This window comes from Papilio polytes, unplaced genomic scaffold (assembly GCF_000836215.1).
Source record: "Papilio polytes unplaced genomic scaffold, Ppol_1.0 DF823868.1, whole genome shotgun sequence".
NCBI lineage: Eukaryota > Metazoa > Arthropoda > Insecta > Lepidoptera > Papilionidae > Papilio > Papilio polytes.
This window is the reverse complement of record NW_013525336.1, coordinates 1,197,175-1,213,797: the sequence shown is the minus strand read 5'-3', so window position 1 is coordinate 1,213,797 and position 16,623 is coordinate 1,197,175. Positions and strand designations below refer to the sequence as shown.

Below are 16,623 nucleotides of genomic sequence, written 5' to 3'. Positions count from 1 at the left end.
GACGGAGTCGCGGACGAAAGCTAGTAAATAATAATAATAGTAAATGCTTTATTATTTATCTCTTAAGTATATATATTTTATGAGAGCCTTGGCTCCTGTACTAGGTTCCGCTGTGCTGCAGGAGCCAATCCATTTCCCCAGTTGTGAAAAGCAATATAAGTATCTAAGCAAAAAAAAAGAAAAACATTACAAGTACCATGTTACAGGATTGACAGAAAAAAATAAAAATAAATTCATATAAAAATATATTTTACACGTCTTTAGACTGCAGTGTTAGATATTTTTCCTAGTCCTTTTGTCATGTTTTCTCTGAATTCAGATAGTTTTCAAGTTTCTATATCTGACCTAAGGTTAGAAATCTATTTTCTTAGATACAGTCATGTTCGGCGTTTAAAGTTCACCGCTTGAAATAACTGTGATTAATGTCACCTGAGTTCAACACGCACGTTTCTAGGCTGGATTATTGAACTGCCTTTTACTATTAAATTGAACTAAAATTCCCTATATTTATAAATTATTTTAATACCAAATTTCTGTGCATTATCTTTCTAATGATTTTCTTTGTAATATATGTTTAGACACTAATATGTATTGCCCTTCACAAATGGGGAAAGAGATTTGGCTCCTGCAGCACAGGGGTACCTAGTGCAGGAGCCAAGGCTCTCATGAAATGTATATTTTTAAAGTGAATTAATAAAGGATTTATTTATTCATTATCGAAATACAGTGACTAACCAATATTTGAGGAGACAGCGTTAAAAATCATATTCAATTTGATTTTCCATCTTCCTCATTCTCTTTGTAAATAACAGAGATAACAATAATGTTCGTATGTTGTGGGAAATTCACAGATAGACATTCCATCCGAACGGTTTTCTAAATTCGAATTTACGTTTGCAAATGGCCTCGCAATTTGCGAAGTCCCACGCTGTATTGCAGATTGCATCGCCTGGGAAATAACATTGTTTTGTTTATTTATTATATTGTTGACTTTAGTAATTCCAGTTTAAATACACATTCAAAGGAAATAATTCCCAAATTCTCTTATATTTTTCATCATTGGTTTATTATACATTACAGTATCAAGTATCTATATATCTACAACCCTTTAGAGACTGTGTCGAGAACGTGTCAAATTAGCTTAAGTAATGTTGCCTTATTTACACAAACTGCATTTAAAGTTAAGCTAGTAATTCTAAACAATCGAATTAAGGCGACTTCGTCCATTTCAAATTTAAAAATATAACCTTTTTTATAATATAATGTGGCAAACGAACAAGCGGCCACCTGAATCCACCGAAATGGATAACGACCGCTGCCCATAAACATCCGCAATTGCAGATGCGTTGCCTACCCTTAATTGGTGGAGGAGGAGACGCACATAAAGAGGACATTTCCCCATTCTATGCGTCTTCTTCGCTGTCAAATCCACTATTCCTTCCCATCCTTTCCTCTCAAGAACAGGGTTCAAAGGGAAAGGTACTAAAACTACGCCTTATCCGTTACTCATCGATAACATAGCTTTTAATGGTGAAAGAAATTTCGAAATCTGCCTAGTAATTAGTGAGTTATTTCAATACATACAAATATTTCCTTTAAAACATTAGTAAATAGATATTCATTTATAAGTTTTCATACAATTACTAGTGTATTTAATTCATGTCTTTGTCATAATTGCCCAATTCCAGTATTTTTCTTAACTGCATATGGTATTACGGTCTGCTACACTACTAAATTACTTTTATTGTCGCACCAGTACAATGTTTCTTATATTTAACGAGGACAAACATGGTCGTAAATGTTGTGATAAAATGTTGCGATCAGTTTTTTTTTTTAAATTGCATTTAAATGTCTTTATTTTGGTTTTGATATTGTTATACTTAATGTTAATAATACTTACTTTATTTTTATCGTATTCAGACTTAACATATTCATACTAATGCATCCGCTCTTATATTTCTTATTCGAAGATTAATAGGATTCTTTACCTTTGCACACATCCATAAACCACTCGAAGTTTCGCATCGTTGTCAAACTCTTTCAATTGTTTTATTTATGTGTTGCTAGAACTTAGTAACTTACCGTTGTCTGGAAACTTAGAAGTTACTATATTACACTAGCTATTCTCGTAATTATAAAAACTTAATTTTTTTGTTTACATTTGTGAAATTCTCAATTGCAATTGTCAAAATTACAATTACCATAATAAAATTGCTTCCTTGATGTTGGCAGCTTGTGGTTTATGGTCCCTTTCCCACATGAAGGTTTTTTTTTTTTTCAATTTAGTTACCCGTAAAACATATAGCCTAAAGCGTGTCGTAAATGTAGGGCCTTTTATTGAAGAAAGAATTATTCAAAAACATGCTATGATTGCTGACATCCTACGCCACAAAGTAGTGTGTGTTTACGCTTCATTATATTAGTATATCGAATATTAATGAGCCTAGAATCTTGTTGGTGTTCAAAACTTTAATTGTAAAGAAACAAATATTTTAAATTCATCATGTCTTTCCATTGTTTTGAAAAATATGTTTTTGATGTAAATGATATTGTTTTTATAATTCGTATATCCGCATGACCTCTATTATTTTAACAACTTTGGTGTTCTTGCTTTATTTGTGTTAATTGTGTTTTCTTCCTTATTGCTTGTAATTAAAGTTAAATTTATGATGAATTCGAATAAAATCCGTTTTTATCCATCCTTTTAAAGATGTCTTGAACACTCCAAGTAACATTAATATTTTAAATGTATAGTAAAATTAGGAACAACGAGATTGTCTAACTTGTATAGTTTTCATTCTCAAAGCTCGACGTTGATCTGAATTACGGGGTGACCAGGCTTTAATTGTTTACCAGATGTTCTTACGTTGAAGGAAAACATATCGGTGAGGAAATTCTAAGATATGTGTGAAGTCAACAACCCGTATTTGGCCAGCGTCTTTGACTATGGCCCATCCCTTACTTAGGGTAACCTCCAAGCCCCTCACTGGGAACGTATAGTGAGCTGGTGTTGATAAAGATGAGGCTTTAATCAACTATGCTAACGCAAAAAAGATAGGTTGACTGCATCTTTTTTTTTCATTTGGTTTAACTGTGGTATCTTGTAATATATGCGTATAAAGAAAGTGTATCGCGGAGGCAAGGCGTGGTCTGTTAAGATGGCGCACAGGAAGCGCGGCAGGTGCGCACGCGCAAACAGGCGGGGAGCAGCCGTGCGTTACCGGCCTGCCGTCCGGTGCTGTACTCGTTCTGTATACACATGAATAGTACCGATATAATAAGTAACAGTTAAGTGATATCTATGTTGGTCTTTTGAAGCCTTTAGAAGAGTCCAAGGACTCGCAGATTCCAAGAATTCCATGGATGGATTGCGTGAAATGGTCCATTAAGAATGGAGTGATGACTGAAATAATGGAAGATATCGCAACATGTTTTTTAAATTACTTTTTTTATCCTCCAGGGATGGGGTGGATTTCTTGCCTATTCATTCATAGTAAAAATTGGCAAAAAAAGTCCACTTAATTTGTAAAGAAATACCCCTGCACGTAGATATCTATACTAATATTAGAAAAAGAAAAAAAATGTATTTTTGTATCTATTGAAATAACTCAACTGATTTTAAAAATTCTGTGGGTAACATTAGGCTATATTTCCAGCAACAACTAGTCTGTAATAAGTTAAAAGTACAGAGGATATTTATTTTAAATGGACAGAGGTGAGGATGTAACAAAAGTTCCTTTTCCTGAATCCTTCCCCTGCCAAATACCTTTCTTTATAAGAAAAATCTCCTCCTATCCCAAGAAAGCACGAATATATGGTGCTTACTTGGGACACACTGTTAATGACTTCTTTACAAAAGTTATCCTTTGAGGTTTTTTCAAGCGATGTCTAGGGCGTGTTTTCTTTGAATGTTCCTGTATGTAATGGAAAGTGTGTTCCGTGCTGATAAGCAAGATCGTAGAAAGCAAAAGGGCATCTTAGAAAGTGAATGCTGATATATGATACGAATGCTTAAGATTTGAATTGAGTTGTTTTAATTTATATTACGTAGGATGCTTGGATTACGGAATTTGATGAGAAGTTTTTAAAAGTATCATTTTTTTTAATTTCAGACCGATTTTTTTTTTGTAATCTATCAAGTAAAATTAAACCTATTTTGTTAAATGAATTTATAGTTTCTTTTTAATCATACTAATATTATAAATGTTAAAGTTTAGATGGATTGATGTTTGTTAGAGTTTGTAGCCTAAACGGCTGAATGGATTTCGAAGAAATTTGGTATTAATGTAAAGGATAGTCTGGAAGTACACATAGGCTTTCGTTTTTTTCTTAATACCACGCGGACGGAGTCGATTGCGAAAGCTAGTAAATTATAAGGCTTTAAGGCAATGTTTATAACATGTATATTGAACATGCTAGTTTTTGCATTTTTAAATTATTTGTGGCGATATACCGCAAGATAAAATTTACATAACAATGACATTATCCGTTGTCCACGCTAGCATCTGAATAAATTTAAGACCGTTAACCTCAAAATAGCTTTCTTCACATATTTGTATGCTTTTATTTCCTTTAAAACCGTCGTCTCCTCAATACGATTGCGTTCATTGTACTCTGCAGTAGAGATTCTGCTTGAAATTTAACTGCAAAATTGTTTAGTTTAAGAAATGATTATTTAGGTTTGTTTGTATTTGATTCCCCTTCTTAGGGTAGCTATGATATAGTCAAATCTTATCTTATATATTCGAAAGTTTATGATTGATGGATGTTTGAGTTTCTAGCCCAAATAGCTGACCGCATCTTGATTAAATTTAGCATAGATGTAGAACATAGTCTGGATGAACACATAGGCTAGTTATTTTAGTTTTATTTTTTATTTCACGCAGACGGATTCGCCTGAGAAAGGTAGTAGTTAAATAATCATTCTAAAATTCAGTTTTGTGAAGTCACCTCCTTTAAGGCCGGAAACGCATCTGCAGTTCCTCTGGTATTGCGAATGTCCATGGGCGTCGATAAACATCTCTGTGTTTCTGCTCGTTTCCCCCGCTCTTATAAAAAAAAGTCATCACCAGACTAACGTAGTTGATTATAGTCTGGTTGCCCCGAAATTAGAGTCTCTTGATAGATTGAATGTGGATGGCTACAAAGGAAGAGGAAGACCGAAGAAAGTATGGATGGATTGTGTGAAAGAGGATATGCTTAAGAAAGGAGTGGATTTAGATATGACGGCTGATAGAGATGTATGGAAGAGCACATACTGAGCCGACCCTCCGTAAGGGATAAGGGCAAGTGGATGATGATGATAATGGGTCGTCAGCTAACGATAGCAAGATTTTTTTATGTTTATCTTGATTAAGAGTATTTAAAAGGAATATCTTTGTGTACTATAGTTATGGAATCGTGTAGTATCGAGAATCCTAGATACTAGGTCGCACCGTTATATGTCTATATATGGCGACAGTTGCCGGCGATATGTTATCCTTTATATGTTGTTATTGTTAACCACTTTATCTCTTAGAAGGTTTATTTAAAACAACAAAATCTGTAAAGCATTTGTCTAGATCCTTCATTTCCTTGTGTTTTAATTTTTTTGTTTGTTATGTACCTTTCTTCAAAATAGTTGTTTGCACAAAATAACCTTTATTGCATCCCGTTAAACAAGGATATCCTGTTACTTTTCATCCATTGTTATACGACTTATGTATTGTTTCACGTTTTCGTTTAAAGGTCAAAGGAAATGGCACAATCTTAAGATATTTTAGCAAAATTTAGTATTGAGAAAAAATGAGTTTAAAGCTTCGGAGCCTCAATCTATCACGATTTTAGATATGATGTCAAAATGACATCATTCTTTCGTACCATACTCGTGTTTACAAATATCGATTAACATAATAAAAAACTTGTAACGGTAGATTTTTACACTATGAATGAAATACTAAACGCAAATGACTTAATTATTTACTTTACCAAAATACTTAACGACATCATCAACACCAGCCCCACCGAGGGGCTCGGAACCTACCCTAAGTATGTGGTGACGTAATATATAAGTATTCTCTTAACGACATATTCAAGTCAAATACATTTTAAGGTAACATTAAAATCCGCGAATAAAAAACAATTCGTGAGAAATGACATAAAGTTACTAACCGTATATCGTTCACTATCGGAAATTAGGGCTCGTCTGCATCTCGCGAATGCGGCATTCGATAACTGTGAAGTAACGACTACACTTAAATTAGTGAAGTCATGTTTTCCGCGAGTGGTAGGCGTCCNNNNAACAATTGTTCCCACATCTATCTAAGCGATCACGGACCTCTTTCACATTTCACTTGATAATGTCAGGAAGTTTTGCTTTGCCGTGCTTTTATTACGACGCATAAGGGCGCCTGTACACTATTTAAAGATTACAATGTAAAAGGAATATTAAACTGACATATAGAGAGTGACGATTAACTAAACAAGATTTTGTTTTATACTATTTTTACACAATCGCAATAGCGAATGCGTTGCCTATCCTTAAGCGATGGAGAGGAGACGCACATAAGAGTTTTTTCTATGCGTCTCCTCCACCGTCAAATCCACGTTCCCTTCCCATCATTTTCTTAAAAAAAGGATGGGAAGGAAAAGGGAATAAAGTTAGGCCTCCGGCACCACTCTCATCAGACGAAACGCGGGATTTCTCCCACTTTACCTGTTTTCTGTGTCATCGTGGTATTACACCTGGCGAGCCGGTCCATTCTTGCAAAGATGTTAAAGCGGGTTCTATCACTGTTACCTATGTGTTTGTTAAAATCAAGAAGTGTGAATTTGATGAATACCGTTATATTTTTACCAAGTGAGTGGTGGTCCTTAAGTCGCGAAGAATCGTGCGATCACGAGAACTCACGACGATACACGACTTTCATAATTTACTTTTAAATGTTATTTTACGATTGCTGGCAAACAATTGAAAGAGGGTGGAGTTTATGAAACGAAATCAAGATAGCTTTAGACAAGAAAACACTAAATAAAAAATAAACCGTAAGATTTTCTGCTGAGAAATCTGTTATTGATATTTGAGTTGAACAAGTTAGTGTCAGTTTTTCCATCCAAGAATAACGTGGATCCTATTTAGAATAAGATATTTAATATTTTATAAGCAAAAGTTAAGATGGATGTTTGGGTGTTTGTTAGAGTTTGTAGCCTAAACGGCTGAACCGATCTCGATGAAATTTGGAATAGATGTAAAGAACACATAGGCTACTAACTTTTTAATTTTAATGCCGCGTGGACGGAGTTGCGCGCGAAAGCTAGTAAGATATAAAGTAGACACTAAAGTTCGTTCCATCTTTCGATCACTAACCTCTAGGATTATTGTTGACTGGTTCGTTCATAAAAGAATATTTAAAATTATATCGATTGTAAAATTTTATTATGTATTTTTTATTAAAATCAACATTTCGATGAACATGAAACATTTGTTAATTTGAATTGTACACGTAAATTCAATATTGTGAGACACTTTCATTGTGAGGACATAAGAATGCAAACTTTCTTGTTTTCAATCCTCATTTAACGAGTCATCTTCATAACAATTCATTTGAAAGAAAACAGGTCTTCCAATAATATTGTATTCAAATTGACTTAGAATTAACATTTTTTTCTACATGAAAAAATTTAGAATACAGCTCTTAATTAATCAATCACTATAGGTCAAGCGAAAAATTTACAAATCGAAAAATTCGCCAACAAATTGATTGATTTTTTTTCTTCCAAAGAACGTTTTACATCAATGCCAAATTTCAGTAATATCTGTTAAGACGTTTTGGAGATACGTAATAATTTCCATCCATCCAAACTTTCTCATTTAAGTCAGGGTAAAATTAAAAAATAAACAAGTAGCCTATGTGTTCTTCCAGACTACCCTCAACATCTGTACCAAATTCCACCGTGATGAGTTCAGTAATTTAGGTTACAAACTCTAACAAACATCCATCCATTTTTCGCATTTATAGTATTGGTAACAATGTGATTGACATAACACAGATTTTGTGTGGTTATTTAAAAAAACACTTTAAAATGCAGCTCATGTCCATTTTATCATATCAATCTATCATTTGACGCTTATGACGTTCCGAATTTCATTTAGATTCAAGTAGTGAAGCGCCATTTCCTTTTACATCAATCCATTTCAATTTCGGTTTGACATTCGACTTAATTCACTTTCCATATCGAGTTAGTTGATCGTTAAGAGCGTGCACAAACGTTCAACTAAACTGTCAAACAACTGTTTAGTCTCGCTTTGATTTCTATGAGCTTACATGGAGGTGCACACTCGATTTTTAGTTGAGCAACTAAACAGTTGAAATGCCTGCGAAACAATCGACAATCGCACAACTGTCGTGCGATTGTTTTTTCATTGGTGTGCTCTAATCCGTACTCGATGTGTCTCTTTGACTATAGAGAAACAGACTAAGCAGAGCCGCAGTTGTCTATTATGCATCTTTTCGCGAGTGGACGTAAATATGACAATCAGATATAACTGTAGAATCATGTACGTACACGTACGTCACGTACATAAAGACGTAATTATCAAATCATGTTGATAATTACGTCTTTATGTACGTATAATGACATATAAATTTACTACCCGAAAGGAAGCGCCACAAGCAAAGAACACTGATAGAACGAAATAAGTGAGTTTGGTTGGTCCAGTTTTTAAAAGTCAAAGAATAGAAGCAACAATGTTCTTGATTATTTCCAATATCTTGATTCTAAAATTGCTTTTGTTGTTTTTTTGGTTGGAATATTCTGCGAGTTTATCTAATCGCTCAGCGGGAGACTAAATTAAGTTGATACTAAAAAATTAGTTGTTCCATGTTGGTAATGCTTTCTTAAAATGCAAAAAATCCAATTTAGTCACAGCATTAAAACTGTGTTAAAACATTTAAATGCTACATTATAAATAATAAAATCTATTGCGTTGCAGTTAATTTGGTTTAACCTCCATCTTTTGGGCATTATAGTCTTGTTATTTGGACTGAATATTGCACAGAATATTTCGTAGTTTATTGGAGTTCCAAGTAAGGACTCGGAACTAAAAACCGGCTACAATATTACTTGACGTCATCAATTTAAAATGTAATTTGCTCAGCAATTATATTGCTATAAAAACAGCTTATAACATAATCTGTATGAGACAAACTTCATTAATGTTTGCTTTTGCGCAGTTAACTTTATACACAAGTTGTTGCTCGCGACTTTGCCCGCGTGAGATTAAAAAAACATTAACAAACATAGCATATGTTACTTACCGATAACGTAGCTTTTTAATGGTGCAAGACTTTTAGATATCTGTCTCGTAGTTTTTGAGTTATTTCAATACATACAAAAATACAAATCTTTCCTCTTTATAATATTAGTATAGATGTAACTAGCTAGTTATTGGCTATTATATCGTCTCAAAAATGAAAAGACGTCTTAGTCTAATCAAGCAGAAATTCATATACGTTCAGTTGTTTTAGAGTAACGTATTAAAAATATCTACACCTTTTCACATTTATCTTAGTAATATGAATTGACTTTTCACATCCCAATAGTATTCAATCCTCATGTCTAAAGGCTTTGTGCTATCTAATGATATAAGAAACCGTCCGTTCCATATTTCACCAACGAACCGTCTTACTATTGTACGATTTGTATTTTTTTTTATCTTAACGACTGCGGACTGCAACAAAGTTATCTTTACCATTGAAAGTTGTTACTTTAGTCTTTGTTAACAAAGGTTCTTTTGGAGTTGAAATTTGCCGGACGGCATTTTTATTTTTGTAAATACCCAGAGCGTGACTTCGCCGTTTCATTAAGTCAATGGCCTACCTCTGATAATGCTCCACTTTAAGTTAAATGTCTTAACTTAAGAAGCCTCAAAGATTACATGCGAATTTTTGAGAAGTGATGTAAGAGAAATTTTTGCAATTAATTCGTTATTTTTACATGATTATCATAACTCGAAAGATTTTTTAATTTAAACTACCATTTAACAACTTAAAAGAAGAATGTAATTAAATAAATTTACAAAGAACGTTAATTAAAAAATAAAGAAAACAAAACACAGTTCTTGGCTTAAAGAAAGAAACTCTGCTGATGCTGTCTCTTGCTCCTCACTGCAGGATGCATTAGGTTTTTTTGCCTTCCTTTACTAACATCCTGGCTCTCCTCTGTAACAATTTTAATTCATACATCGTTTATAACGTCAAATATAAATATTGAAGCAAGATCCGTCCAACCTCATCGGATGACCGAGAAAGAATAAATAGTTTTTTGTGTAGATTCAACGGGTATTTTAATAGGTGCATAAGAATTTTGACAAGAAAATAATATAAAAACCATCACAGCTTGCAGTAAATAATATCACGGTAGATGTAAAGATTAGTTCTGCTCGTATTTAAGAAAATAATTTGAAGTTACAGCTCTACGAACTTGAGTTTACTCATCTTATAAAAATTACATCTTTAAGTACTTTCGGTTAACAATAATAACTTAGCAGGGAATCCGACAAATTAAATCTTTACTTACTACTGCTTAATACTACTGCTTAATACGCCTTAATAAAAGGACACTTTTACCAAACTACCAACCGTTAATCATAGATGAATGTCATTCAATTGTTTTAGAAACAAATGAAATGTAATTTTCTATACACATCTTTCTAACAAGGACCCCTAGACAAAGAGATTTTCGATTAGCGATGTTGCTTGTAGAATCCACAAAATGTGACAAAATATGTAGGAATAAATACGTGACTTATCAAAAGTTATCAGTTCCATACATTTTAGACTTTTCGATTATTGAATGTTATTTTGTTTAAGGGGGCTGGTAGTTAGTCGCATACTCAATCCTGAAAATCTTTACCCGAACTGCTAGTTTTTACAAGGTCAATAAACTCAAATAACAAATAGTCTCGAAGGTCTATAAATTCCGTGCGCGAAGTAAAGATATAAGTGAGCTAAGTAAGGCCCTGACATCGTGCGGATGACATCATGGATTCCACAGCCTCGCCCACGCTTCGTCAGTATTGGCTATTGGTCAAGCAATATTCCAACTTTATTACGCTGAACTTACGGACTTAGCTATGGTTACTTATGTTAGTGTTTTCTTCAATGTTTGGCAGAACTATCGTAATGCATTGAATTTTACTGCTTTGGTTTTCGACCTTATATAATTGTGTAATTTCAAATTGGTCTTCAATTCTAAATTGTTTCAAACGACATAATTTAAAACCCTCAATGAGTTAGCAAAACTTACTACGGACTTATGACTGAGATGACATATGATAGAGTTATTTGGAGGACGAAAACCCGGTGCGCCGACCCTACGGGAGTAGGATAAGGCAGGGGAGATGATAAATAAGTTAGTAAAACTAAAATTACTCAGGGTTATTAGTTAAAATATGCCCGGTTTAAACCTTTTAATGTTTTGCGAAAGTACCACAAAATCAATATTCCAAGTCGAAGTCTCTGTGAAACTAGACTAAAATCCGGATATATTAATTCAGTACTGACAACATTAACACTTGTGGACGGCTTAATGCAAAACACATCCTACATTAAATTCCACCTACGATGCAAGAATTATAAAAAAAAATAACAAAAAACGTACTTAAAAATGCATGACAACCTACATGTTATTATGAAATATGTAAGAGACCTGGGCAATGACCTATAATTATTTATACTTTCTTAGTTTTTATCACTTACTGCATTTAAAATTATTTAAATATTCCCTTAGTGTAGATATCTACTAAATCTAGACTGTAGTTCTGCATTAGTGACCAATTGATTCTGGGACATAGCAAAAAAACCCTTGTTCTATTTCTTTGTCGCTTTGGACTCCGAAAGACAATAGAAAAGAATGTAAAGGATTTGAACCAATAAACTTTGCCAAGTCTTATTTTAAAGAAAATTCCAGCAAAAGTTACAAACCAATGTAAATCCAAGATATCAAACATGTTTAAAACCATGTAATTATTACGTACACAGGTTTACTGATAACTCCCCAACTCAATAACAATGAATAGGTCCCTACCCATCTGCTTAGTACTGTCAGTTAACGCGTGACGTCATAAGGCTATCGGCAAACTAGTCCAGTTTAGATAGGAAGGTGCTTCTAATTAAAATCGAACAGATTTATTCATTGATGCTACAGGATAAACGTTATAATGAGCGGTATCCTTTGTGGTTTGTCCTTCCGTCTTCCTTTGAAGTAGCCTTTTGTAGTAGCCGCATCACTCAATTCTTTGTACAAGATCTTATTTACATGTTACTTTTGTTTCATTAACTGTAACCAAGAGGATAACATAACTAAAAAGATATGAGGCTAAACATGCATCACGTTTAGTAATATTTCGTCAATGAAAGAGAGAACATTTAAAGTTATTAAGAAAGAAAGAGATAGATGAATTTATGGGTTCTACTTCTTTCTTTAATCATGATATCTTACTTCTTACTAATCTTATAAATGCGAAAGTTGAGATGGATGCATGTTAGTTAAGAGTTTGTAGCCTAAACTGATGAACGGATCTCGATGAAATTTGGCATAGCCGTAGTCGATAGTCTGGAAGGACCCATGGGCATACTTTTGTTTTATTAAAACCACGCGGAATCGCAGGCGAAAGCTAGTTTATTATACTTTTCTTACTAGACATTGATTCCCATACGTCATAGGCGTGCGGTGTTTGCATTTCCTCATAGATGCCAAGTTATTTTGGGACCTGGATACCAGCCAGTCTGGGCTAATGACCTAACGTTCCTACATCGATGTCTATTTAATAGGTCAACTTTTAGGTTGAGAAAGCTTTATATAAATTAAATCCCAGCTTAAATATTGAATAGTAATATTTAAAGGTAGCTAATAACTTAAAGTATTTCAAAGTTATGCGTCTGTTTTACATTAAATTATTTTTTATAGAATTATTCTTCTATTTATATCACATTTTCGTTTAAATATTCATTTATAGCATTATAGTATTTACTACTTTTGAAATTTACTGAAAAACTAGCTTTCTCATGCGACTACGTCCGCGTGGAATTAAAAAAAAAGGGTATTAATAGCCTATGTGTCCTTCCAGATTATCTTCTACATCTATGCCAAATTTCCTCGAAATCTGTTTAGTCTACAAACTCTAACAAACATCCATCCATACATTTATCCATCTATACTTTCACATTTATAATATTAGTAAGAATTAGTAAGATTCTGATTATTTCTACATTGAAAGTACATATAATTACGTACGTACGTATATGATTCATTATACAACGTGAGCCTCTATTGGTTTAATTTATTTGTGATCGAGACAAGTCGTTGTCAATAAAATTATAATTTTAGTCCATCACGCATCATTTGATTGACGCCTCATGAATATTCTGGCCTTTGGTGTGTCATACAATGAAAGAAGATGGTTGAAGGTTTATGTCTAAAGTGATAGGATATTTGTTTTGACGTTAGTACAAGTTTTTGTGTATTATGACAAAAAAATCAAATAAACTCAGAGTGACAGCGTTACTCTTATCTTACAAACTGCGCCACTCAGAGTCGAGGCTGTCCTTTAGTGTAACTATACTGAGAGGAATTTGCACTAAGCGACCTTATAACAAGACACGCAACAGTGTAAAACTTGTTCCTAATGACTTTAGGTGTGTTTTTAATATGTTTTTAACCAGTTTGATAAAACCCCCATAGATTTTAACCCCATTTAGTAGGGATAACGCAGTACCGCTTTCCAGATGTCGTAATTGCAACTAAACAGAGAAATCGCCACATCGCTAACTGCGCTAATCGATTACAACAGCTTTATTTGCATTTTGTGTTGATTATTATGCCCGTAGTTCACGCTTCATGTTTCGTTATTTTTGCTACAATGTTTAAAACCATTGTAGGTACTTGATTATTTCCCTGGTCTTATCCTGCTCACGTGGGGTAAGCGTAGAAGGTTTATTACACTAGCTAATGTCACATGCATCTCCGGGGAGTATGAGGGCATCTGTCCCCCCTCCCTAGACCTAACTTTTATTATCTGACAGCCTCTGTTCGACTATAAATAAAAAAAATTGTGTTCGATTTTTCTGTTTCATTTTAAAGTTATACGATTACATCATTAAATTGGCTTAATAGTTTGAAACATACTGTGTCAATCCGTCATCTCAAACAAATAATGGCTAATCTTATCATCAGTAAAATAATTTTATTTCTATTTCCAGATATCGGACATCGTAGTAGGCCAAGAAGCGAATGTGACCGCGCGCGAGGCTTTACTCAGCTGGGCCCGGCGCTCCACCGCGAAATACCCTGGCGTGCGCGTCACCGACTTCACGTCCTCATGGCGCGACGGCCTCGCGTTCAACGCGCTTATACACAGGAACCGCCCCGACCTTATAGACTGGCGTAATATCAGGTAAAAATACAACAGACCAATTTACAATTAGTTTTTTATATTATAAGGTGGTATACAAGTAAAGGAGAACTGAATACCCTGAAATGAAGAAACGACCGCTGCCCATAGACATCTGCAATTGCAGATTACCCTTAATCAACGAAAGAGGAGACGCACATAAACAGGATATTTCCCCTTCCTATGCGTCAATTCCACTTTTCCTTCCCATACTTTCCTCTTAATAAAAGGATGGAAAGGAAAAGGAGCTAAAATAAGGTTTCCGGCTTTATAAGTATTATTAGGCTATAGCCAAAGATCTCGTAACTTCCAGAATGTTATTAATTTAGAAAATATAGTATTGTCAGCACATTCTTTCAACAAGAAGATCCAGAGTAGCGTTTCTTATAGGCAAAGATCCTATAGTCCAGACTTAAGTCACCTTGTCAAAGCTGGAGTTATCATATTCCCCTTTTGGCAATATTATGAATTACCAATTCTAGAATAAAACATGAATGTAAAAAATGTCTAAATAAGCTTGAAATGTAAGGCAACGTTCATATTGAAAATTTTGAAGTATCCTTTTCAAATATCATATGTATGGATTCCAGGTCGAGGCAGGTCCGTGAGCGTTTAGAGACAGCCTTCCATGTTGTGGAGAAGGAGTATGGAGTCACCAGATTATTAGACCCTGAAGGTGAGATACTTACGTTATTCATTTACTTTACCTTTATGTATATTATTGTTACTAAGCTATCATTATGCCACTAAGATGTAACAATTCACCAGAGTAGATGTCACTGGATCTGTTAATATGCATCATACTTCAAACTAACGTAAGAGATCGCGTACGCCTTTGACTTAACTATAGCACAACTGTTTAGTCTCGCTTTGATTCTTATAGAACTTATATGGAGGTGCACACTCGATTTTTAGTTGTGCAACTAAACAGTTGACGCTGGGAAACAATCGACAATCGCACAGCTGTTCGACAGTTTAGTCAAAATTGTGCGCCAGCTCTTGGTCTATATCCAAACCGACGGTATTCTTATCTATACTATTATAATAAAGCGTAAACACACACTTCTTTGTTACCTAAGATCTCAGCAATTACAGCATATTTTTGAATAATTCTTTTTTTAATAAAAAGCCCTACACATACGTCACGCTTTAGGATATAAATTTCCACGCCATTAAACTTAGAGGGATGTTGGGGAGACCATAAGTTTCCACCAACATCAAGGAAGCAAGGTTGCTAACGTCATGTCATTTTGACATTTGCAATTGATAATTTGACACATGTAAACAATAAAATAAAATTTTCATAATTTCATGCGGATGAAGTCGCATGGAAACAGTTAGTATAACAATAACTTAAATAACTTCTCAACGCTGAACTTTAAGAAATAGTAATCGGTACATTTAAAAAGTTGTTTCCTGTACGCAGCCATAAGTTAGCTGCGAATGATTAAGCAAGGACTTCCAGTTGGCGCAGTGTTTCGCAAAAATTAGGTGTACATTCCTATACAGAAAAAGTAAATAAAAAAGACAAGTGTCCAATATATGAAAAATGGGAAATCTTTTCACCGTATTATTTACGACAAACTGTTGCTCGCGAATTAGTACGAATGAAATTTAAAATTAATAAAATAAAATAGCCTATGTTACTCACTGATAACCTAGCTTTTTAACGGTGTAAGAATTTTTGAAATCGGCCCAGTAGTTTTTAAATTATTTCAATACATAAAAAAATAAAAATCTTTCCTTTGGTACTATAAAATTAAATTGATACTCCAAACTTAATTATAAATCAAATTGTATACTAGAAAATCTAACCAAAGCCTATGATTTTGTATTCGATAGTATAGCTCCCCACCTGTTATTCGTCACGCATCGATTACAAGACATCAAGTCTTTGTTTTAACCGATTCGATGCGCCAACGAATTATCTCGTTTTATTGAGCGTATCGATTTTTTTAGATATAAACGATTGTGAGTGAAATTCGCTACACAGTAAATATGTAACATATCAAAGGAAACGATGCGAGAGTTGTTTATAAACAATGTCGTATTTATTTATATTGTTTTTATTTGTTATTTTATTGGTTATAAAAGATAATTTAATTAACGTCTATGATCTATGATTCTGTGCTCTTGAAACAGCATATGTAGTTTAGAGGAATTTTTTATAATATAAGATGGCCAACTCGCAA

At 33.9% G+C, this 16,623-nt stretch overlaps 1 protein-coding gene across 1 annotated transcript in view; it reads left to right on the top strand.

Moving 5' to 3' along the window:
- The window catches only part of LOC106103086 (plectin-like), a 66,261-nt gene extending 51,080 nt beyond the window's left edge, over window positions 1-15,181 (top strand). Inside the window, exons 6-7 of the mRNA XM_013282751.1 lie at window positions 14,241-14,434; window positions 15,022-15,181. Coding sequence (XP_013138205.1) covers window positions 14,241-14,434; window positions 15,022-15,181 — 354 coding nt within the window. The remainder of the gene's footprint in view (window positions 1-14,240; window positions 14,435-15,021) is intronic.
- Window positions 15,182-16,623: the final 1,442 nt, after the last annotated feature.